The 24,709-nt window shown below is 38.5% G+C and overlaps 1 protein-coding gene across 6 annotated transcripts in view; it reads right to left on the reverse strand.

Moving 5' to 3' along the window:
• Positions 1-24,709, reverse strand: part of dpp6b (dipeptidyl-peptidase 6b) — a 697,001-nt gene that overhangs the window by 572,858 nt on the left and 99,434 nt on the right. For all 6 annotated transcript variants that reach the window (XR_015850702.1, XR_015850703.1, XM_088337977.1 and 3 more), the window contains exons 2-8: positions 22,748-22,862; positions 16,429-16,527; positions 12,907-13,001; positions 12,268-12,342; positions 12,130-12,182; positions 9,082-9,163; positions 3,628-3,748 (exon numbers count right to left, since the gene is read on the reverse strand). Coding sequence is in view for 4 of the 6 variants with exons in the window: in XM_088337977.1 (XP_088194103.1) it covers positions 3,628-3,748; positions 9,082-9,163; positions 12,130-12,182; positions 12,268-12,342; positions 12,907-13,001; positions 16,429-16,527; positions 22,748-22,862 (640 nt within the window). In the remaining 2 variants the exon portion in view is untranslated. The remainder of the gene's footprint in view (positions 1-3,627; positions 3,749-9,081; positions 9,164-12,129; positions 12,183-12,267; positions 12,343-12,906; positions 13,002-16,428; positions 16,528-22,747; positions 22,863-24,709) is intronic.

Genomic DNA, 24,709 nt, shown 5'->3' on the forward strand with positions numbered 1-24,709 from the left:
AAGTAACTAGTTGCCAAGGAAACAAACTATTGCCGTTACTTTAAAAGGATATATATATATATATATATATATATATATATATATATATATATATATATATATATATATATATATATATATATATATATATATATATATGTTAAACAAATTTAAAGTGAACAACACAGAACGCCCCAAAAATGCATTCTGCCAATCTTAAGAGAAATAATGAGTCTCAGAGGGCACCAGCTGTTGATTGGTGGGGAGCCAGCTCCCTTCTTTCACTCCCAAAAGTTGGCTCATGGAGATGTTTCATTCGCGAATGTCACGAGTCGGTTGCCGCTGCATTGAGGAGTGTCAACGGCACTGATTTTTCATTGGTGGACTCGGCCCCCCATTTGCTTTTTCTTTAAGTAAATACTATATCCGTAATCGCTATCTAGCTATATGGTAGTTCCTATTTTGAATGGTGACATGATCCCAAAAGATCAACTCTGGAAAGAGCGGAAAACTGTGCTGCTTAAAACGGCGTCAGGTGTGCGGGGGCGAGCCGCCATTGCCATCCTGAAGCCAATGTAACGCGCCGCTTTTTACAGTCAGTGACGGTAACTGCAGAAAAAAAATAATTTGCTAGATTACCCGGCTACTGAAAAAATAATTCAGTTGAGTAATGCCCTTATTTATGACGGCGTTATTCCTAACACTGTGTAGGGGGCTACTGGGAATTTTGGTATCGATCTGATCCAGGTAAACCCATGGTAGTATCAAACCATACCGATCCAACACTTTTTGCATGATCATTGAATAAATGAACCCAGTGGCAGGCCATGTATATTACACCAAGGCCTTCAGTATTGCTACGTCTGAATCAATCCAACCCTCAATCGCTATTTTATGGCTATAAAACATTTACAGAAAAAAATGCATTATCAATTACTTCATAAAATTGCAATGTTATTATATAGCCACATTTTACTTATCCAAATCCTTTTTGTTTGCGCACAAAATCCTGTTTCTTTTTCCTCAAGAAGATTCCAATTACTCTGTTGCACAGATCCTCCATGCATTTCAGTCGCATTCAGAAGTTCTTTTCTATAGCCATCGAAGCTAATGCTGAAAGTCGAGTCCGTCCTTTTGTATTAAGTTTTTATCAAATTTAGGGATGAAAGTCTTTTTGTTAGAAGCAGTGTACAAAGGAATTTTTTTCTTCACGTTTTTGTTGTGATACTTTCGTTACCACCACCTAAACAATCGTAGTTTGTGAAACTGGTGACGTTTCCCAAGGCTCGCTAGCAGGCCATGGTTTGCGAACTCGGAATCTGATTCGCTAAGCCTACAGCTTTATCATCACTTACGCCTCAGGACCTGCAGAACTGAAGACCTCCTTGTAGATTTGTGAGCGTGGCAACAAACTAATGGCTGAAATGTGGTTGGTTAAATGCTTAAATATAAAAGCGCACATCTGGATTCAGAGCTACCAGGGGAAAAGCAATAGAAGGAAGGTGACGAACAATTCATGGACAAAATAAATTTAACATCCTATGATTGAGACACTTTTTAGGCCAGCAGAGAAGGCCTTGTAGGTCCTGACGCCTCACCACTGATTGAGCCCCATCTCCCTTGAGTTAGTTTATAAATGCCACAAACACAGCAGAAAAAAATAGACAATAAAATATTTATTTATTTATTTATTTTTTTAAATTACATCTATTTGATCATTTGTATCACCTGAGTTGAAAAGGAGAAACCTCCAAAATCATGCAAGAATCCTGCAGGACATGATGCTCTCGAGGACCGGAGTTGTTTCACCTAGAGCCAGCTACTTTTTTTGCCATTTTGCTGCTAAGGGTACGCCCCAAAAAAACAAAATGTCTTGAATAATAAGAAAAAGTGTGTGGTTTCGTCACTTTGAGTTTCCCCACTTACTTGTGCTCTGTAGCACTTGTTTTTTAGTTGAACTACAAAATAAAGTGATATCTAGTGGTCAAATATTACACAGTGTTTGATTAATCACTCTGGTAATTGTAAGATAGAGCGCCACATTCTCTACGAAAGTGAGCATTTTGAGTCATCATTCTGTGGTCTTCACCCTTCACCACATACACACCAAATAGGTTGACTGCTGTGCTTTGCTATGTCCAATATACCTGTATATTTTTCTCTGCAAAGCAAAATATAAAGGGATATGACTCGTGTTCACTTTCGTTGTGGGAATAAATTTTGTTTTTTCCAATCAACTCCATAGCAGCAAAATTGATTGAGCATAAATATGCTGCCAATCAAATCAGTGTCACAATACCCAACACGGCAACATGTACAGGCGACTTTAAGTCATAATCAACGCTTGCTGTGCATGAATACACCCGCAAAGCATGTTTCACAACATAAAGTTTACCACTGCACCGCTGAGGGAATCGCTTTAGAAAAATGTCCCCACGTTTTCTTTAGCGTTGTGTGGAACATTTCATTTTTGCAGAATAAATAACTGGACTGAAACAAACTTCCAACATGTATAATGTTGTCAGTAGCATTTTCAAGAGATTCAAAAAAGGGATCATATTTTTTTTTCCATAGGTAGCCCATAGTGGAAGGGGTTGCCAACCTTTTCGAACCTGAGAGCTACTTTTTGTCTTCCTGATTAGTGGGATGGGCTACCGGTTTAAAATAGCAACGTATGTAATTACTATGGAGTTGCAATGTTATTATGTTAATATGATGTTGTGATTATCATAAAGGTTAGGGTTAAAATAAGCACAGTCAAATGCTAAAACATTGTTTTTAAATACATTGTCATGTCAATGATTTCTCGTGCCAAATTCCCTGGAAAATCACTATGACCTGTCACTAGTGAGCTATTTAAAGAACCAGTCTCCAGGCTATTCAAATGTTCTTTAGGGGCTACCTAGTGCTGACCGGAACCATGTTGCAGACCCTGGCCATCATTAATCATGTGTTCTAAAAAGTAAATGAATAGATACTGTTGCTTTTAAGGGCAGCGCGGCACGCAGTGGTTAGCGCGTGTGCGGCACAGTTCTGAGGTTATGAAATCGAACCTTGTGTGCGGAGTTTCCATTTTTTGAGCCCTTTATACTCACTAGGGTCGCAGGGGTGTTGGAGCCCATCCCAGATATCTTTGGGCATTAGGCCGGGGACACCCTGAACTGGTTTTTAGCCAGTCGCAGGAGACACAGAGATAGACAACACACTTGCTCATTCACACCTAGGGACAACTTATACCGGCCAATTAAGCTGGCACTCATGTCTTTGGAATGTGGGATGAAACCGGAGTGCCCAGTGGAAACCCACGCAGGAACAAGGAGAAGATGCAAAGTCGGCACGGGGAGGCTGCGGTAGCCACCGTGGAGCTGCATCCTAACCACCCAGCTGCCATGCCACCTTTGGTTATTTATTTACTATTTTAATCGGTCAAGACATGGCTACATTTACAATAATTTAATTACACGAATTTTACTGCTGTAGCTCAAAAAGGTAGAACAGGCAAAACATTTTTGCTGTGATATTTTCTTTTACGATATGTTTGACTTGTTTTTCAAGCAAAAATGAGTGAAATCGTCTTATGCTGTTGGTCCCATTACAAGTCACTAGTATTAGCTTTAACATAAGTATTAGCGACATGCGCTGCCATACCTTCATAGAGCCAGTCAGCCAGGCCATTGAAGACCACACCTTCTTTCCCGCTGGAAACCAGACGGATGGTGCGACTCTCCACCGTTGCACGGTAGTAGATGTTGTTCTCAAATATGAAAATCTAGACACAATCACAGCCCAATGGCAAATAATCAGTAAATGCACCGTTGCATATTATTGCTTGATCAATTGAAGAAAACAAATCCGTATAACTGAAAAAGGGATTTAAATGTTATTCAATTGAAGGAAACAAAGCTCACTGAAGGATTACAGGTGTAGGTGTTATTAGCTGTTTGCTCTCATGGTTATCCTTCTCATCACTGTCTCTCTTTTCCCATCAACATAACATTGACTTTCAGGTATGCGTGCACCGTGCTGATTGCTCTGTCACAGTGGGCTAATTGCTAGCACGTTAATGAGGACACCTCCATCTTTGTGTAAATCTGACGCTCGACTTGTCACGCATTTGCACGAACTGTCTGCTATGACAAATCATTTTGTTGGTACAGACGATTACATAAAAACAGGCGCAAACGATTCGTACAAAAGACCTTGTCCATGTTCTGTTGCAGCCTGCTAATGGATTAAAAATGATTTTTTTTTATCCCAAAATATAGTAGTTACCCCACCTACATGCGAGCTACTCGAGATACAATACATTTAAGATATGAGGTGTCTTTTAAGCAAAAGTCGTGCCAGACATGCGAGAGAAAATCCAATCGATTTTCCAGACGGTACCACTATAGGGCCAAGCTTTCACCACCAGCATCACCTCGTCCCAGTTAGCACGTGTTTCCCGCCATACATAACTAATCACACGCTCTTTTGTTGTGTTATTTTATCGTTCTCTGTAGTTCCCTAACTCCTCCTGCCCCTCTTTCACTCCCTCCTTCACCACCACACAGACACACCCGTTAGCAACTGCCTACTGTCTTCATAGTAAGTGTTCATGTTATTAATATATTTTTATGTTGAATTAATATTTGAAGGGGTTTTTAGTGATCAAGAAGTTGTGTTTTATAGCTAGTTTGGGTTAACTTGGATTATTTTGGTAGGCCGGCAACAAACACATTGTTTTTCAGGTTTTTCTTATGCAGAAAATATGTTCGAGATATGAGGAATTCTAAATAAGAGCTTGATTTTACAAAATAATCTCGTATGTAGAGAGGCTATTGTATTTGTGTAGCTTTACTCATTCATTGCCAGCCCATTGAAAATGTGAGTGGCAATTAAATTTAAAACTTTGGGATTTTTTCTTTGTTAAAACCGATGTATTATTACATTATATTATGAATATTATTAATACAATACTGAGCATCCGGTATTATTTTACCTGGTTGCATGGACTTTTTGTCATAAGGGAGGATTCATTGATGCCTTTCTTCAAAAGGATCAGCCCATAGACTTTATTTACAAGTTAAGGTAAGATAATAAAAAAAAATATCTGTGCTAGTTTATGCAGTTAAATTCTTTCTTGCTTTACCAATCAATACGATTTTGGTTCATGGCAGGAAATATTGTGCATGAGTAATACTTGAATTAATGCTAAAAATGCAGTGCAAGGTTTTCTAACAAGCATGGCCTAATCCTGAAATAATCCTAAACATCGGACTTTGTGACCTATGTGATAAAATTATCACACAGAAGCATGGGGAGAACATGCAAACTCCATGCAGGAAGGCTGGTGGCTGGATTTGAATCCATGATCCTAGAACTGTGCCGCGGACACGCTAACCACTCAGCTGCCGTTCTGCCCCCCTTCTCTACTGAACTCTACTTGATAAAATTTCAGGTTCCAGAGATGTGCGGCAAGATTCGTAACAGGTGAAGCAGTCATTTGTATAAATGAAATAACCTACAGGCACCAAAGGAAATACATATAATAATTTATTATATTTCAAATTTTATATTTCCATGATGACAAGTGAGGCAATGCCTCTCCTGCCTCCCCTGACTGCAAGTCACGCGGTATCACATAGTAGAGTGACTTGAAAATGTCTTTTTTCGAGGGAAATAGTTGTTTCTTAAAAATTGCCGCCATCGGTTTGCAAAATATCACCCCAGGAAATCAGATGCTATTTGCATCAACAACTAAATTCAAAGAACAATGAAGAAAAAAGAATCACAAAACAATACGAGGTACATACTTTTCTAACATTGAATTAAATCATACAAAAGGAGCTTGTTCGGAGCATGAGGAATGAGAGGGTGTTCCAAGAGATTGCTGAAAAGCCAAGAGAGCAAGGTTTTTTGCGGTACTCCAATTTATTGCCAAGAAAAACTAAGAAAAAGAACACTGGTAAATTAGGATTGGTCACTTTTTTTAAGATCAGGGAATGGTGTAATTGTAATCCTGTGCAGTCCTTTGAGACATTTTTGTGATTAAGGGCTATATAAATAAATATGACTTGACTTGACTTTTCAATTGCATTGCAAAGGGGGAGTTTGTTTTTAACTTTCAACACTTTTTTTTTTAAAATCAAATGGTTCCCTGCAAATAAGCTCGGCTGCTTTCATATGCAGCACGCCATACTCCCCATTGTTATTACTGTGCAACTAAGCACTGTGGAGTGTGGCCTTGCAAGTATAACATTAATAGGAGTATGGAGAAGGGGAGTGTGGGCAGTGACTGTGGCTTTGGAGATGAAATGTGTTCGTGGGTACAGCTCAGATAGATGGAGCTGGGTTGGATAGGGCGGGGTATATATTGTCTGTGGAACCACGGCTTTATACTAGCAGCTGTTATTTTAATTGAAAGGTTTTCTGCAGTGGTTCTCAACTGATCTGACTTCAGGACCCACCGTAATTATTTACTGCGACCAAAAATGAGAGAAAAAGTTTACTTCTCCAATGTATTGAATGAAAAGATCATGCAGTTAAAAGAGATTCAGGTTTTTAAGACAAAATGACCGTCAAAACCAAAATGACATTGCCTTTAATGCTCAATTAGAATCATTTTTACTGAAATCTACAACGCTTCACTCAGTAGCTTCTGTCATGGCTAGCGACCTACCAGTTAAGAAGCACAGGTTTAGTGTGCATTGGCTGCCATCGAGAGGCACATTGATATTACAAGTCCACTTAAGATCTCATCTCATTAGCCGTACCGCTTATCCTCATTAGGGTCGCGGGGGGGCTGGAGCCCATCCCAGCCATCTTCGGGCAGTGGGCAGGGGACACCCTGAACTGGTTGCCAGCCAATCGCAGGGCACACGGGGACAGACAACTCATTCGCTCATTCACACCTAGGGACAATTTGGACCGGCCAATTCACCTGAAATGCATGTTTTTGGAATGTGGGAGGAAACCGGAGTGCCCGGAGGAAACCCACGCAAGCACGGGGAGAACATACAAACTCCGCACAGAAAGTCTGGAGCTGGATTTGAACCCACGACAGGTTCCCATGACATGAACTGTGCCGCACAAGCGCTAACCACTGCGCCGCCGTGCTGCCCTCCACTTAAGATAAATATATCAAAATTCAAGGCACCGTGGTAAGGTTTTCCTCCGCCCCTGAGATGATTTTTGATTCGTCATAGTATCAGGAATTGTATTTTTTTTTACTGTACTCACTTCGCCTTGAAGAAAGTGTTGTTCTGTTTTGAAAACATATGCCTTTTTTAAAACTGTGTTAAAATTATATTTAGAAGTTCAGTGAATTATAGAGAATTGCTATAATTATATTTTTCAAGTAAATTTAGTCCATTTTTGTTAAAATGGAAACCAATTTCTACTGATGGTGCCTGGCTATTACCAGCTTCCTTCATTTAATGTTCATGTTATGGGGGCTCATATATTAAGGTTATTTTTATTTTGTGGCAGTTAAAGATCAAGATTACTGACAAAGCTATAAGGTAACATATTTGTACTATAGATTTATCCTATTGTGATATGTGGTTTAGGTTTACACCAAGTTTAGTTAAGTTCACTAGACCAGTGTTTCTAAACAGGTGGGTTGGGACCGATTTTCAGTGTGTTACAGGCAATTGCCTAGGAAAAATAATGCTAAAAAATGAAGGTCATTTAAACTCCTTAATACTATGTGGCGGTAATTCCCTGCAAATATAACATTTCGCACCATAGGAAAAGACTGAGTATGTGTACACATGTTGAGCATGGCCAAATGCAGATCCAGCCAAGAATATATAAAATGAAATGATCTGCATTTATATAGCGCTTTTCAAGTCAAGACTTCCCAAAGCGCTTTACATTGTGCTTCACATTTCCCAATAGCGGCCGTGCAGCCATGTAAGGCGCTAACCTGCTTATTGGGGGTATTAGGGGTTCAGTGTCTTACCCAAGGACACTTCGACATGTAACACAGAGGAACCGGGATTCGAACTGCGATCTTTTGTTCCCAAGACAAGCGCTCTACCTCTAAGATATGGATTTTATCATCCAAAAGAACAATCCACCAAAGTAAAATGTTTGGGTTTTATTCAAAATCTAGCTAAGAGAGCATTAAAGGGAACATTTTTACTTAGAATTGTTGTGGTTTTGCCTATCTTTATTTGTTCTTAATTTGAATAAATTCTACTATCTCTGGTTCATACTGCACAATCCTCTCTATAGGTTTGAGAGGTAAAATTGAATTTTCTTCTTGATTTGTATTGGGGCTTGTTATACGAGTGGGAGGGCGCATCTTCAGTCCAGACAAGTTGAGAGGCAATGCATTACACGATATGAGTCATTTTAGAAAAATTCAAAATTCCACCAGTCCGGCCCTTGCCTTGAAGCCATTTTTTTTTAATTTGTCTCTCTGTCCATTTCACTTTAACACCCAATGAAAGTTAAGTATTGTAGCGGCTCCATTTTGGTCTTATATTGCTATATTCTAAATGTGTTATCTATTATTTACACTCACAATTTTGAATCATCTTCAGTGTAAAATATCATAATCTTGCACTTTTGTACTATGGATGGGGCATATTGAACAAATTCGTTTGTAAGTTGCACACAAAAAAATTATCTGTAATGAATTCAGTTTGAATTACAGCTGCCAAACACATGGGGAGGGGGGGAGAAGAAGTCCCCGAACCAAATTAAACAAACTACTTCTATTATTCTCATTGGAGCCAGCGAAAGAAATCTTTCCCCAAAATGTTTGGCTCCTACACACTGTCACATTATCGCACACACACGTTTGTCAGTCCGGGCAACGTGTTTTGCTTCTGTGGCAACAATCCAAAAGATTGGTTTTGCCAGAGGGTTCCATCTGCCGTTTTGCTGCTCAACATCTTCTGTAAAACTTCCTCAGGCCAAATCACAAAATTCATATAAGAGCTGTCCTAAACTATTCCGTTCAACTTGGAAATTTGCACATCCTGTTATTTGAAAAACCAAACCGGATCATCACCCGGCACATAGACCAGCGACGTCGCTGCAGCCAAACAGTACTGGCGGAGCCAATTGTGCGCTTTTTCAATGTGTCTACATGCATGTGTGTGTTTTTACCAGCTGCTGGCCTTTGGGTCCCCATCCAGCATACTGCAGCACCGCTTCGTGAACTTCAGGAGGGTTCAAGGACCACGTTTCCCTGTGGAACACAAGAGGACAATAATGCTCACTGGAAGCTTTGTTTTGCCTTGCCGTGCCACAACACATAACATTTCATTATTTTATTTTTTTTTAAATTGTGTTACTGCTGTTAAAATATATCAAGAGGAAAAATACATGTCAAGGCTAATTTAGAATGCAAACATGACTTCTGTTGTTGAGTATGTTTGCCAGATTTTTTTTACAAGAAAATAAAACACTTTTGCTGGGATTAATAGTAGTATTTTGCCTTTAAAGATACTAAATCCACATTATAATTGTTCACTAAAACTAAAACAATATCTAGAATTGTTACAGGATTATCATTTTTATGATTATTGGCACGGTTGCCATGACTCCCAATTGGCCCCGCCCGTGTGGCGCCAGCTGTGGCTTGTTGACGGATTGGATTTCCTTCTATTTAAGCTCAGTGCTCTCACTCACCCTTTGTCAGTCCGTCAACGAACCCCTGCCCCGCAAGACGTGGGTTTTGACTCTGTCTTGTTTCCTGCCTACGTTTACTGTCCGGTATGCTCCAGTCTGTTTTGTCCAGTTTATCATTATCTCCAGTTTCCGTTCGCTTCTAGTTTGTCCGGTTTGATTTCGATATCCTGTTTTGATATTATTCCTGTCTGTCCCTTCCTGTCCGCTATCGACCCCATCTGTCCGATATCTTCTCGGGCAATTGGTATCGATCCTGTCAGCCTCTGGCTTCCTGTCATTTCACGCCAGACTGCTGCCTAATATGCATGACTCCCCTTTTCCCGTAAGAAAAAAGGCTTGTGTGAGAAACGTCATGGATTTGGGTCCTCACCCTGTTTCAGTTCCTGACAACTATTACTATTATTATTATTATTATCATCATTATTATTATTTGGGGCAACGTGGATAATATTTTTAATATTAAGTTTTATGCACTTTTTAAAACATTGTCACCATTGGCAAATAATGTTGTTTTTTGAATTTCTACACCCTTTAGGGCAGATCATTTTGTTTACTTTAAATAAAGATTTGTTTTAATATTTTTCATTAGTAAAATAAAGCACGTATTTTAAACATATCTATGCTCTTGTTTGACCTGAAAAAGGCCAAACAATTTATAAAAAAAGAAATTAAACATAACATTTAAATCTTGAAATTATCTGACAGTGGATGCATTAACCAGATACAGATTATCATTTGCAAAAAATGCTTTGACCATACAGATATTTGTGTAGGAGACCTCTGATGCATAAATGAAAGAATTATTTTTAAAGAAATTTAGTTTAAGAAAGTTTTGACTTTTTTTTTTTTTAATGTTGCCATATGCCGTCATTATGAGGTGACCAGGATTGTATCCGTATTTGTTTTGTCTGAAACAATATAAAGAACAACTAAGTGTGTATTTGCAGGGTCGATTGCCTACTTGGCCCCATAACAGTATAATGTATAGCATGAACATTAACCACATATCATATCGTATTTTCTCATGAACAATTCGTTCATTATCAAGTATTTTTTTTTCAAGTTTAAAACAGTTATTTTCAGTACCCTTGTTCTGGCCTCCTTTCTGCTCCTCTAGATTAACAAATTTTAAGTGACAGTTCAGAAAACAGTTATTTCCCTCTGTAAGGCATAGGCGAACATTGCATTTGCTACACTGCGGGCTGGTGTATGCTTTATCACAATTCCCGCAGCGTCCTTATTTTGTTTTCAGTGAGAAATGTGCTACTAGGTCCTTGTGGACAATCAATGGAGGGTGTCCTCATAGCCTGTTGGGTCATGCAAATGAATGTCTTCTTGGATGGCGTCCCACTCCTATCACCAGAGGATGGCTGTCCTCTTTTTGCTATTTTGTTCACCTAATCAGAACAGAATCAATTGATATTCATACAAAAATATTAATATTCAAGTAAAAAATATTACAAACCAACATATATAGAGAAATATTACAAACAGAAATAAATTCTAACCAGGATGAGAGAAGATGCTTGCTGTATCTGAAACTGTCTTCTGATCAGGAATTATTCCTGGGTATGATGAGAGTTATGCTGTCTCGCTTCTAAAGAAGCCAGCTAGTGATCACAACAAGGATGATAGTGCGCCAGAAGATGTATAAGTAACAATATAGTGATTTCATAATAAGTACTTTAAAAAAAATATATATATTAAACTGGGAGCCCTTTGCTCTAATTAGTGACAACACGTTGATCTCAGCTTGAAAAAGGTTGGTGGCCCCTGCTCTAGACATTGTAATAATAACGAAAAAAAAAAAAAACCTATAAGGCATTTCACTTACCGGAATACGACAAATATAGTCCAATGAATCAGAGGCAAGTTGAGCTTTTCAAGTTTTGCAGGATCTGACTTCAGGGCCAGAGGACTTCACTTACAAAAAACGACTGTCCAATTAAAATCTAGGCAGGTATAACAGGATCCAATAAAAATGTAAATTTGGTCTTTAGAGAAAAAAGAATATTGAGAGATGTTTGGGAGGTGGTAACAATTACACTGCCATAGAAAAACGCTTGGCGTTAAATGTTTATAGTGCTGTGGGATCTGTATTGGTAGCACAAGAGTATTTAAACATATTACTGTTAAGGAGTAGTTATTTTAGAAATAATATTTGTCAAAGTCATGATTTAAAGATTACAAAATGTATTTAAATTAAAAAATATATATATAAGCATGTACACAATTATTAATTCACAAACACTGTCCCCAAAAGGGGAGGAAATACATACATAAATGTCAGAAATTCATTGGAATAAAGTCTTGAGGCATCTTTTTGGTGACCTTTTAAAAGCTAATTTCTGTCTGATGCATAATTACCTTGTCAGGCTTGGAGGACCTGAGAAATTAAAATTAAATGGATTTTCAGAGGTGTATAAGAAGCCCGGGCGAGAAACTAAATTTAAAATGACGGTGGAGATGAAGGCCATATACATAGACATGTTTTTAGATTCATATAATGATTAAAAGTCTTACTGCGTAACAAGGCTGTAAATAATATACTTGGCCACATAGGAGAGCTGGTAGATCTGCATAAACAAACAGAATGTCAAACAGGTCTTTAAAAACATAAGGAACTAAAATGCACAGAAATGAAGATGCTGACGTCCTCACCGGTTTCAAGTCAAAGGCAAAGAGCACAGCCTGCAGGTCGGGTGATACTTGGTAGCTGGCGGCCTTCGACCTTTCCTGAGAAGGAACAGGTTACAGAAAATATTGTGTAAATTAAAAGGATGATTCAACATTTAAATACAATATTGAAATTTGATAAGGAAAACCTTTTAGTAAATAATTGATCATATAACACAATTAGCAAATGAAAACAATTATTTGAATTAATGAACAACCATTTGTTATTCCTTTTTAAATAAAGTTTTGTTAAAAAAAAAGACATCATAAAAATCATAGCAAAAGCAGAGAGCATGACTTTTGTCATTGCTCTCTGTGGACATAACTCAAACACCAGCCCTTTGAGACTCTTTGTGATTAAGGGTTATACAAATAAACATGACATGACTTTTACTGTAATTTGTGTTCAACGTCTCTTTTCTCGTTTATTGTTCATTAAACTGCTGGCTCTTGTTCGAATTCATTTTGAATCTGTGTTTTTTCCTCTATTCATTTTACCACTCACCAAACCAGGAACTAGTCCAGTAGCTTTTCTTCCTTCTGCCTATCAGCAAAGGTGCTACTGTACAAATGACTGAATGGGTTATGTACGAGCGCTTTCGAAATAACTTTGTGTGGACTCACAAACATCTGGTTTGGCACAACGACCCGTTTCTCCTCTGTGTTCACGTTAAGATTGACCACGTCGCCCTCCCTTGTACGATAGAGCAGCTCGTTACCTGCAAGAATTTGAAAAAATAATCCCTTTGAAAATATGTACTCTATGAACAATTATCCATGAAAGATCATATAAAACACTCAAGAACTGCTGGGTTATGAAGCAGACCTATTTCACAGTTTCAAATTTCTCACATTGGTGGGATTAAATGTGAGATTTACCGCTCTTAAAGTAATGAAAAAAATCATTTTCACACAGCCGCATGTGAGACGGAGGGTCAGACAGAGTAGCACTGATTGTTCTGCTTGCCAAATTTCCATTCTGTTTGCACTTAATAGATTTGCATAAGATTAAAAGAGATTAAGTCCCAGATGTTGCTTGGTGATAGTGCAATATCTTGACTGAAACGCGTCATGTTATACTTAAAAAGACGTGTCTCTATCGCAAAGCGGGCGAGTCTGAGGTGAGTCCAAAGACAAATGAGGCAACGGTTAGCCTGGTGGGGGGACGGCCGACGCGCCGGCAAAAATCTTGATGAGGCCAGGATGCTTATGGGAAGGACACAAGGCCCAAATAGGAGTGCAATGTTTTGATTGGAGCTGAGAGAGATTATTTCATCAGGAACTGACAACGTTTTCATCAGCCTACAGATTATCATGCTTCTGGGCTCTTTGAATAACATTTTTAGCATATAAAAACTTCCTCTTGATTTTTTATATTTGTCTAGTGCGACCCGTCACATTTACATATTAACAAACCTAAATCGTAGTCATCAATTGATTGGCAGAGCAAGAGAGTAATTCATTCACTATATTATTGAAAACAAGTTTCATTACTGACCTTAGTTCATAAATCAAGTTTATACACTGCTCCTTTTGAATAAAATCATCAATAGATAGGTAATCCTCCTTTAGGAATAAGAGTCCAAGCTTTGAGAAAATACTACTGGATGGCTTGACTTGATATCAGCTTCCTAATACTATCACTTATTCTATTGTTCGGAGCCAAGGTATGCGGCAACTCTGAACCCTTGGTCTCACTTAAACTCTATGCCAAAAGGCAAGAAAATTGCTTGCCTTACTTGTTTCCAGTTTCAAGTTTCTGAAAAGCGACAAGTATGCTCCATAAACTAATTTCACATACTATCATGTTTTAGCCAAGGCTAATTCTCAATGTCTGTCACCAGAAGGGCTTTTACAGAAAAAAACATACATAAAATACACAATATTATAAAAACAGCAGAATTGCAGGAGCTACAGGAGGCCACAAATCTAACCTCTGAAGTCTTTAAGTTTATGTTTAAGATGCTTGGCACAGTGATATGTTGCATACTGAATATTCATAATACAACATACCTGTCAACCTAAGCTAATTGCTCCCCCTATTAATGAATGCATTTCTATTTTTTCACCAATAATTAACTTTACAAACATAACGAGACACCTACCGTATTTTCCGCACTATAAGGCGCACCTAAAAGCCTTTATTTTTTTCAAAAGCTGACCATGCGCCTTATAATACAGTGCGCCTTATTTATGGATCAACATTAAGTCGCAAAGTCTTCCAACTAACTTGCAGCCGCCGACTAGATTTTCCCCCGAACGCCAAGTAGTCCGCGGTGTATGCTGCGATCTATTTACCGGCGTTTCATTGGCTAACCAATGTGCCAATCATCATTTGAACCGATCACTATTGGCTAAAGTTATTCGGAGGTCAAGGGCCGGATCCTTTTTATCATTTACAGGCTGGCATAGGCTTAAACGGCAAAACAAAGCCTGCAGTTGGCCGAAAAAGATGAATGTGGTTGACGGCATACAGAAAGCATTTTTTACTATTCTGTATTTGTAAATATTTCATTCTCCTGGATTTACTACACTCACGAATATAAGAGGACCATGTCTGCACATTATTGCAAGTAATGTAATCTGTAGGGATGTCTTAATCCCATATTCAGTATTGGCATTGGCTCCAAAAACAGCTCTTTTATGATTAAAACAGATGTTGTTAGTCATCAGATTTTTTAAAAATACAAATAAAAAGTTGTATCATAGTCATATTTCAGGTATTTCTAATGAAATATGTTTATGACATGATACCATTAGTATTTTTACCACTAGTTTTCAAGCCCACTCCTGGGAGAATATATGTACTGGTAGGTCATGCATCCAAGGTTTGAATTCTATACCAAATCGATCTCAAATTGGTATAGAATTGAATTGTCTTTATCTTCAATGATATCATCGTTGTGAAACTGCAATGAGTTTAGACATGGCATTTCAGGATAAGCCTGTAATAAAAGCTTTAAAGGGTTAGGACCAGAACAAAGACAGGACCCACTTGGGTGCGTTTCTCTTAGTTTTATTAGGAAGAAGGGAAAGAGTAGTATACATGATCCGTAGATTGTTGATATTCGGGAGCAGGTTACTCAGACGTGAAAGTGGTATTTCCGTGGCGGGCGAAGGCAGTGTCGAGAGCGGGGAAAAACAGATCGATGGCCGGGACGGGGGAGCAAAAACGTAGTCAAGTTCAGAAAGAGGATCGGAGCCGGGAATCAAACAGGAATCAGGACAGGAGAGAGTCAGGGTCGAAAGGCTTGCCTATCGTGAGCTGAGGTTCGCAGACGGACTGACAACGGGTGTCAGGAAGACGGGGGTTTAAAAAGAAACAAGCAGCCAATCAGCGTCCGAGGCAGTTGGCGCCAAAGGGGCAGACTCAGGTGCCTCACATCAGTAATCATGACATAAAGAGAAAAATAAGATCAAAGATTCGGTATAAATAAGCAAAAATATTTACAATGTTGTGCTTAGAGACAGGCCCAAGTTATAACGATTGTGCAATGATTTGTTTTTTAAGAATAGTACGTTTTAACAGCAGTGCAACGAGCAGTGGTGCAATAACAATTAGCAGCAACAAAACAATACCCCAATAAGTAGCAAGATACATATTTTCACAGTTTTGTGCACTTGTTTAGAGTGGTGATGGCACCGTTGGAAGAAACTGTCTTTTAGCCGGTTAGTCCTTGTGTTAAGGGACCTTTAGCACCTACTATAGGACAGCAGATCAAAAAGGTGTTGGCAAGGATGAGAGATGTCTTTTATAATGTTGATGGTTCTGCTGCAGAAAGGTTTTTCCTCGCCCTCATGTAGGTATTAGATCAGGGGATGGTGTCACAGTAGTCTGTAGTTTGCAATAATCCGTGCAGCCTTTTGAGACTCCTTGTGATTAAGGGCTATACAAATAAACATGACTTGACTTGCAGAATCGCAAGCCGAAGGGGAAAAAATATGAGCGGAAACAAAAAAATCTTGATGGTAGCATCTCTGGTAATTTGTTGGAAAAACAAATTGAATGGACCTCAGAGATGTTTGCCATGCTTTGGACGCATATGGAAAACCTTTTGGATGCATAGTCGCAAATCGATGTGCAACAAGCCTGCACTAAAATCCGCTTTGCACTTTATATTTCAGGCTCTTTCGGGGCCAACTCACCGCTGAGCCACACGGCGTCCGGGTCGTGGATACGGAGGTCCGGACCAAACACGTCATCCAGGGTGACCTTTTTCTTGAGGGCCAGGCTCTCATCTTCACCTGTCAGGAGCACATCACACAGAAAAAGAGGAATCAAAAATTCCGCTGCAGAGTGCAGATAGCGTGTCTGGGGGGAAAACCTCACCTTGCTCCTGTGATATTGGATTACCATTTCCAACCACTTTCATAAATTGGAAAGAAGAAGAGGTAGGAAAACTGTCTGAGGCTGATTGGTTGGGGTTTTGATTTTTGGAAATTTTAATTTTGATTTTACTTGAGATTTTATCATACCTGCACTGCACTTCAATGCTTCAGTACATTATGAAATGAAATGATCTACATTTATATAGCGCTTTTTCAAGTCAGTGACTTCCCAAAGCGCTTTACAGTGTGCTCCACATTTCCCAATAGCGGCCTTGCAGCCATGTAAGACGCTAACCTGCATATTGGGGGTATTAGGGGTTCAGTGCCTTACCCAAGGACACTTCGACATGTAACACGGACGAGCCGGGATTCAAACTCAGATCCCTTGATCCCAAGACGAGCGCTCTACCTCCTGAGCTACTGCCGCCCCTGATTTTGAAGTGTTCTCTAGTTTGTGGTTTATTTATAACATATTTATTTTTGTGACCGACTTTTAAAATTTATGTTTTAGTCATAACAGGTAAATGGCCCGCCATTGTCCGGTCGGTAGAAGATTAGATTCCGGCACTTGGAGTGGTCGTTGGTCAGGAGCTGCAGTATCCAGTTTAACACACTCTGCAGACCCTCAAAACAAGTGGATGTTGCAGTGACTGCAGTCTAAAAATCACATATGCTATCGAAATGGTATAAACCCATTCATATAATATTGGGTTTGTCAGCTGACACTAGCGTGAAATGTCCCACTTCTTACAGTACTCACTGTCAGTTCAGTCCCCAAGTAACCTTGATTACTTACGTGAAATTAGCGCGCAAGCTAGTGCGCATTTTGGAATAACATGAATCAATCTGTGAGAGAGTGCACGTTTTTGCTAGCTTCCATTTATTTGTAACAATGGATACATAATTGTCTTTAAAACCTACAGCCAGACGCAGTCACCAGCCCAGATGTAGCCAGTGGAACTGGAGAAGCAAAAAAAAAGTGTTCGCCTAATGGAAACACATGTGCTTATGTTATAGTGATGGGAATTCCATCTGTTTTTAGAGAAGTTTTTTCGGCTCTTTCATCTATCAAACGGCTCTTCAGATTGTTTTTGCTTCAATCCAAACATTACCAATTATTTAATTTAGGAGAGAATAAGCAAGAAAAAAAGAAGAAAACATCTAGAAAATAAAAATATGAAAAAATAAAGGGAAAAAAACAAAAAAGCAATATAAAAAGAAGAAAATAAATAAAAAATACAGGTTTTGGGGGGTCCCTTTGATCAGAATATTAGCAAAAAAACGTATTATGCATAAAATGAATGAATAAAATTTTTAAAATCCATTACTCTACAAAACTATAATATCTATTTTTTCACTCTCTAGTAAACTTTTAGCTCAGTTAAACTTTTTTTTATACTAAATAACTTTAAAGTCAAGCAACTCTGAAAAACACCCAACCAAATGACAATTAATTAATATTGACTTTCAAAATCTGGGTGGGCCAGAGTGACACCTGTCACGAGGTCGTGCTTCAGTGTTTCAAATGAATTCTGGCATGCCTCGGACCAATCAGCAGGCGTCAGCTTCACTTGCCCTTTCCTCACTAGTTTGCGGCCTCTCTTGCACTTATGCTGGGCATCAGATTCAGATGTAAGCCTAAACAGAGATTTGCCTTCGCAGAACATGCTTCAATGAAGCTTTGGTAATACATCACCATGCCTTGTCCCGTTTCATCTGGAGGGACGAAAGCATGACCAACTTAGGTGCCAAGGTGTCTAACTTGTTTGGGTGTTTGGGCAATTGGGTTGGCCATGGTCCAACAATGTTGTGTGTGTTTTTTTTGCTTTTTTTCCCCCTTTTATTTTCTTTGTTATTGTATGTGTTTGTCTTGCTGTCGGTCACCCCTCATGAGGGATATGACCAAGGTAGATAGATAGATAGATAGATAGATAGATAGATAGATAGATAGATAGATAGATAGATAGATAGATAGATAGATAGATAGATAGATAGATAGATAGATAGATAGTTAGATAGATAGATAGATAGATAGATAGATAGATAGATAGATAGATAGATAGATAGATAGATAGATAGATAGATAGATAGATAGATAGATAGATAGATAGATAGATAGACTTTTCAGTGCAAGATCAAAAAACATTCCAAATGCAAAAAAAATAACTATACAGTTAAAAAAAAAGAAAATTGTGAAACACATACATGAAAAACACAGGAAACAGAAATTAACATATTTACAAATCTGAAAAACTTAAGTGGCAATACAAAAGAAATTTAACATTTAAAATAACTAACAAATTCAAAGTCAACAGGACATAATCCATGGAAAAAAGCATATGAACCAATCACAAGAGGAAATAAAGCTTTTGGAAAGGAGTAGGCTGCAGGGCAGTAGCCCCGCAAATGCACATCAAGTGCCCAGGAGGGCACCAAAAGAAATCAGGGTCGTCGGAAAAAGAAAGTTTAAAGTGTCAGGCGTTAATAATATGCGTTAATATGGTTAAACAATACAAAAGCAGCATGAACTAGATTTTCCGAGAAAAGGGGTGTATCTGCTTTGTGGCCTGGCCTATCTCCAGTCTCATGGTTCCCCCCTCCCATCCCAGTGGTATGTTTGATTATGCTTCATTTGCAATTTGGTGAACACCTTTGTAAACATGGCCTTGAAACAGAAAAAGAAAAAAAAAGAAATGAGATGAAGCTCATGCGTCGTTTGCCGGTAGTCAATGTTGAAATAAAAAAACTCACAATTGTAACGTATTTCCACATGTTGGTTTCAGGCGATGGTGTAATTGTAATCCTGTGCAGTCTTTTGAGACATTTTTGTGATTAAGGGCTATACAAATAAATGTGACTTGACTTGACACACCCATTTGGTGCACTGTTTTAAAGGGCGCACTCTCCTTGGTTCGATTATTTTTTCTCAGCTCGTCTGGCGCATTGGCCAATTGGATGCGACTGCTCTGGCGCAATGGTCTATAAGATGCAAGTCTCACGTGACCACATTTAATACAAAAAAAAGCACCAGTCCCAAAACTGTGTTTGATTGTGGTTTAATCAATTATTTATGCAAAGTAAAACATCAGAATACAACAAAATTGTACCATAAAGCATAGGTGCTTAGGGCACCCAAATGGCTAGCAACAGCCCTGGCAGGCTGTCTATTGTAGTAAATAACGAAGCCTGTATTAAGATGTTGCAGAAAGTGCCATTGGTTAATTTTAACCTGCATCATCACTGAGCAAAACATTTTTGGGGGGCAATAATAGCTGTGCCCCCCGCATGCATTTTATATGACCCCCCTGAGAATAATGTCTGGTAACTTCACTGGATATGAAAAAAATCAGGATTTGAACTCTGGAGAGCCCAAAGGTCATAATTTCAAAAAGAAGAAAAAAGCTTCTTGGCTTCTCTGGAATTACTGCTATCGAAAATTTAGGCTATCACATTTAAAGCTTTACGGCTTCAATTGGAACTTTAAACCTACTTTAACTGAAGGGATGGAAAGAGATCCTTTAGACTTTTGAGTAAAAGCTCGTATTTGACCGCTCAAAAAAAGGTGAAAAGGTTAATTGGTACTTTGCAGAAATTGAGGGCGGTAGTGCATGACATTTTTTCTCCATAGTAAAGCATGGCATCACTGTAGACTAATTGTAGTGATTCTGAAACTGCCACAGGACAAATAAGCATATTGAAATATCTGTTACTGTGATGCAGTTTCATTTTCTCCTATTTAAAGAAAATGACATGCCAGTTGTACACAGTATCAGGAACGTAATCACTCTGAAAAACTTAATGTAGAAAGACAGAATACTTCATGCTCTCACTGATAAATTAAAATAAACGAATCGTACCAAATCCTGAGTTAAAACAAATGTAAACTTCTCTCAAACTGGAAACAGGGGTTGCAAAGAAAACATAATTAGCGTCCTATGTTCATGACAATATAACACTCCTGAATCTTGACCTAATAGCGAGTAAATTTACCGTTCACTTAGCTATTGACAGGTGGAGCAGTTTAACGATATCTCACTAGAATATGACAATCTCAAGTGAAATAATCAATATTAAAGGCGTGCTGATAATGTAAAAACTCAGTGGAAAAAGTTAAGAACAGGCTGGGCTTTATATTGCCCCAGCTTCGTATCGTTTATAATGTATTCCTTTAAGGTTTACCCCTTAAATTCAACCCCTCATGTTAGGTGGGGTCCTCGTTTATTTCCAGCTTATTTTACTTTTTTAAGCCATTCTCTCTTTTTGTACAAGTTATTAAGTGATTAACCACACAATTCCAACGCTTAATGCTAAGCACCAACCAATGAGTCAATGGGAACCACAATTTAAGTCTTTGGTATGACTCAGCCTTAACTCATAGTTTCTGGGAATACACTTTACCACAGGGGTCTCCAACCATTTTGGTATTACTTTGTTATGACCAGGTTGTAATTATTAGAGGTTAAAATAGGTTGACCAAGTTGTACTACTCCGTACTAATTTGATTCAAAGTGACTACCAATAATTATTGGGTCTTTTTTTTTCAATCAGGCCAATAATTACATCATATTTGCTGGTATAGGTCTGAGCCTATTGAATCTTGGCCCCCTATAATATTTTGCAACTGGCAACCAGTTCAGGGTGGGCTCTGCCCACTGCCTAAAGATTGCTGAGATGGGACCCAGCACCCCAGTGACATCATTGAGGATTAGCGGATCAGAAAATGAATAATTTTTGTTTGAAAAAGGGACACAAAAAAGACCAGACTGCTTTTTATACGTATGTCTTCTAATGGTTAGTTTGATAATGCAGTTTGATTGCCCTTAGATGTTTTTGGAGAACCTATATTCAAGACCCATGCTAATGGACAGATGAATGTAACAAGTGATTTATCACAAAGCTCTGATGGAGGGCTCCTTTTATATTTGTTTTTTTATTTATTTTTTATCCAATTATTTATTTGTGTGTGTTTATTTTTATATTGTTTTATTTTGTTATTTTTGGATTCATTTTTCATGTATGTATTTATATATTGCTTTTGTCATTTGTTTATTTATTTATTTGATTTATGTATTTGTTTGATGTGTTGGCGTTGTGTTGTTCTTTTGTCCTGCTTTTAGAGAATTTGGGTAGAGTCTTTAGTCCATAAAGTCTTTTAAAAACTGTTTATAACAGGGGTGGGCAACCTCTTTGAAGCTGAGAGCTATTTTCGTTTGTTATTGATAATAACAAAGGGCTAACAGTTTGATATGCAATTTTAAGATAAGATGTCGTTACTACGTTGTTATTGTGATACGACTATGTTATTACCATGCCTTTAGCAGGTTATAAATAATGGAGGTTAAATAGGTTCAGTCAACCACTAAACAACATCCGTTCATTAATTATCTGCACCTTTTATCCTCAGTAGGGTCCCAGGCCGGTAAACATCATGCCAGTTAGAAAGCAAATTTCTTACAAAATCACAATGAACCATAATATATTTTCAGAAGTAGTTTGTAGGCTATTCAGGTGGTCTTAGGAAGCTACTTGGTGCCCGCAGGCACAACGTTGCGCACTTACAGAGTCACTGAGCCCTTTGCCTAGCTGTATTATTGGAGGGTAATTTGGAACAGAGAAACAGACAAAAAAGGGAAAACCAACTCTTATCAGTCTCATTGCATCAGCGGCGTCGTTTGTGATCCCCGCAAGAAACGAGCGAAGATCACATAGACAAAACGAAGCAAAAGACAAACCCGCTGTGCTTAACGTGCGCCAACGCAGCAACGGCTTCTTTTTTTTTCGGTGGGGCCGTTTTGAGTGCTCCAGAGTTGAAAAGTCACAGAAGGAGATAAGCTCTTTGTCAGGTTTCACACGTAAATGTGTGCCGATGTGTCATCAGCCGCTAGCGGGAGACGAACGATAGAGCCGAGCGAGAGCGCCACAAAAGTTTTTTTTCTTTTTTCAAACCTGAGATAAAAGCTGTGCCAGCTTGAAAAAAAGGCCATCAATTCCATTAAACATTCACTTCTTCAGGACAGGGAACTGGCTCAGAAGAATGTGAAACCTTGTCTGCCTTGGCACTGAAAGGCCGCTTTGAAAAAGTTTCAGGAATAACAACATGAGTGAAACCGGCGCAGACTTGACGAACGTTACGTACGAGGGGTCAGCAGGATGACGGAGGTGACGATCAAGGAGCAGATGATGATGATGACCAGCAAGGCGATGGCGATTCCTTTCCAGTTCCTCTGAGGCGGCGCGCTGCCCACCAGGTCCTGACCGGCGATAACACATGACACAGCAGAAAAACAAAAGGTCGAGCTAGGTTAGTGCATTTGGTGCCATTGACCGCAATACACATCAGTGGAACTGAAGGACGAACAGACCCAGGATCAAAACCAGAGACAAAAATTGATCTCAGGCCAATGCATAAGCAAAGACATAATATGATAGGATCAGTCTTGGACGGTCAGGCCTCGCGAGGCCTTATCTGGTGGCCTAACAAATGTCTGAATCATCTGTTGCTTAAAAGGGACAGCGTGCATCTTTTGACCTGTAGATGTCACTGTACTGTATTGTGTAGTACAACTGAAAACAAGCGCTAACACAAACCACAGCCTCAAAACTGACCAAACTCCACGGTTTTACTTCTCGTTTTTTGCCCAGCCTTTTCCAAGGTTATACAAAATAAATAGAAATTTCTTGACCGACGAGCACTTAAAAAACTACATATTTAAATGAAAGTGTATTTTCTCTTATTATTCTAATCGTTATTGTTTTGTTTTTACCACTAGGAGGCACTAAATAATACACAATGTCCCTTTAAAGCAGTGGTCTCCAACATGGTCCTCACAGGCGCAAGGTAGCACCTGAGTAGCCTGCCGACTGGTTCTGAGAGTAAATCGCCAGTGATAGGTCATGGTGATTCTCTAGGAAATGTGATTTTCTAAGTGTCATGAGAAATCATTGACATGATCAGTGTATTTAGAAAAATGTTTTAGTGGCTGAATGTAATTATTTTAAAACTACTTCTAATGAATACAACCGTGTAATAACAAATTAATAACATCGGAACAACATCATGATAACTTAAGTTGCTATTTGAGAAATGCATTTCAAAATGGTAGTGCTTTGTTCAACTCTGTAACAAAAAATAACTTTCAGGTCAAAAAAGGTTGGCAACATCTGTTTTAAAGAGTAGTTGTCTCACAAAGTTGTTTAAAATGAAATGTATTGTTTGATACATATGATAATTCAATATTTCTTAGCCACTGAAAGTGTTTTTTTATCCTTTTGAAAATAAAACAATTTTGGAGATAAGTGTTTTCTATTTGACAGCAAAGAAATGCTTTAGTTTAAAAAAAAAAAAGAAAAACACATGTGCAAACAACGTGTGAAATTAAATTGAGTGCATTCTTTCAGTGTGTGATGTTTTATCTCCAGTGTTACATTGACACGACAAATCCTGCCAAGCCCTGAGCAGTCATTAGGGAAAATATTTAAATAATGCTACCATAAACCAGTTTTGCTTTTATATTCAAATATGAATTGGGAAAGTAACGGACAACCTTCCAATGACATACCTATTTTTTCCCCTTCTATGTACACAGAAGGTACGATGAGTGTAGTACAAATAAAAGAAAAAAAATGTCAAGGAAATCAGGAGGACGGACGTTTTTCTGTTATCAGTTTTAGCATTTTTTCCCCACTGTAAAAGAAAAATTCTCCGTAATGAATCCTTAGCTGTCCTTCGTAGTTGTTGTGGTCACTTCATCATTTCCCTCAATCCGTTACTGTTGGCTATTTTTGGTTTAAATCATCACCAGGAAGCATGTGAATGAGTGGTGGGGGCGGCCATTAATATCGAAGCCGACTCAAAGACGTGCAAAGAAAAGTGTACGAAAAACTGGCTTCTGTCAGGTGTCATCCTGTTTTGACTAATGGTCATCATCCAGATCTCAGTTCACACATCTGACTTAACTTTCTGTTCTATGGATGTAGCAGGATGGTTTCATTGTGTATTAATAACATCCTGCTGGTAAACAGAAGAGAGATATGCCATACTATATACATCTTGACATCTCAGAAAAATACTATTGGTAACTGTGTTTCCATTAAGATT

This window comes from Urocampus carinirostris, chromosome 1, assembly GCF_059441175.1.
Source record: "Urocampus carinirostris isolate Australia breed hairy pipefish chromosome 1, RoL_Ucar_1.0, whole genome shotgun sequence".
In the NCBI taxonomy this organism is placed as follows: domain Eukaryota; kingdom Metazoa; phylum Chordata; class Actinopteri; order Syngnathiformes; family Syngnathidae; genus Urocampus; species Urocampus carinirostris.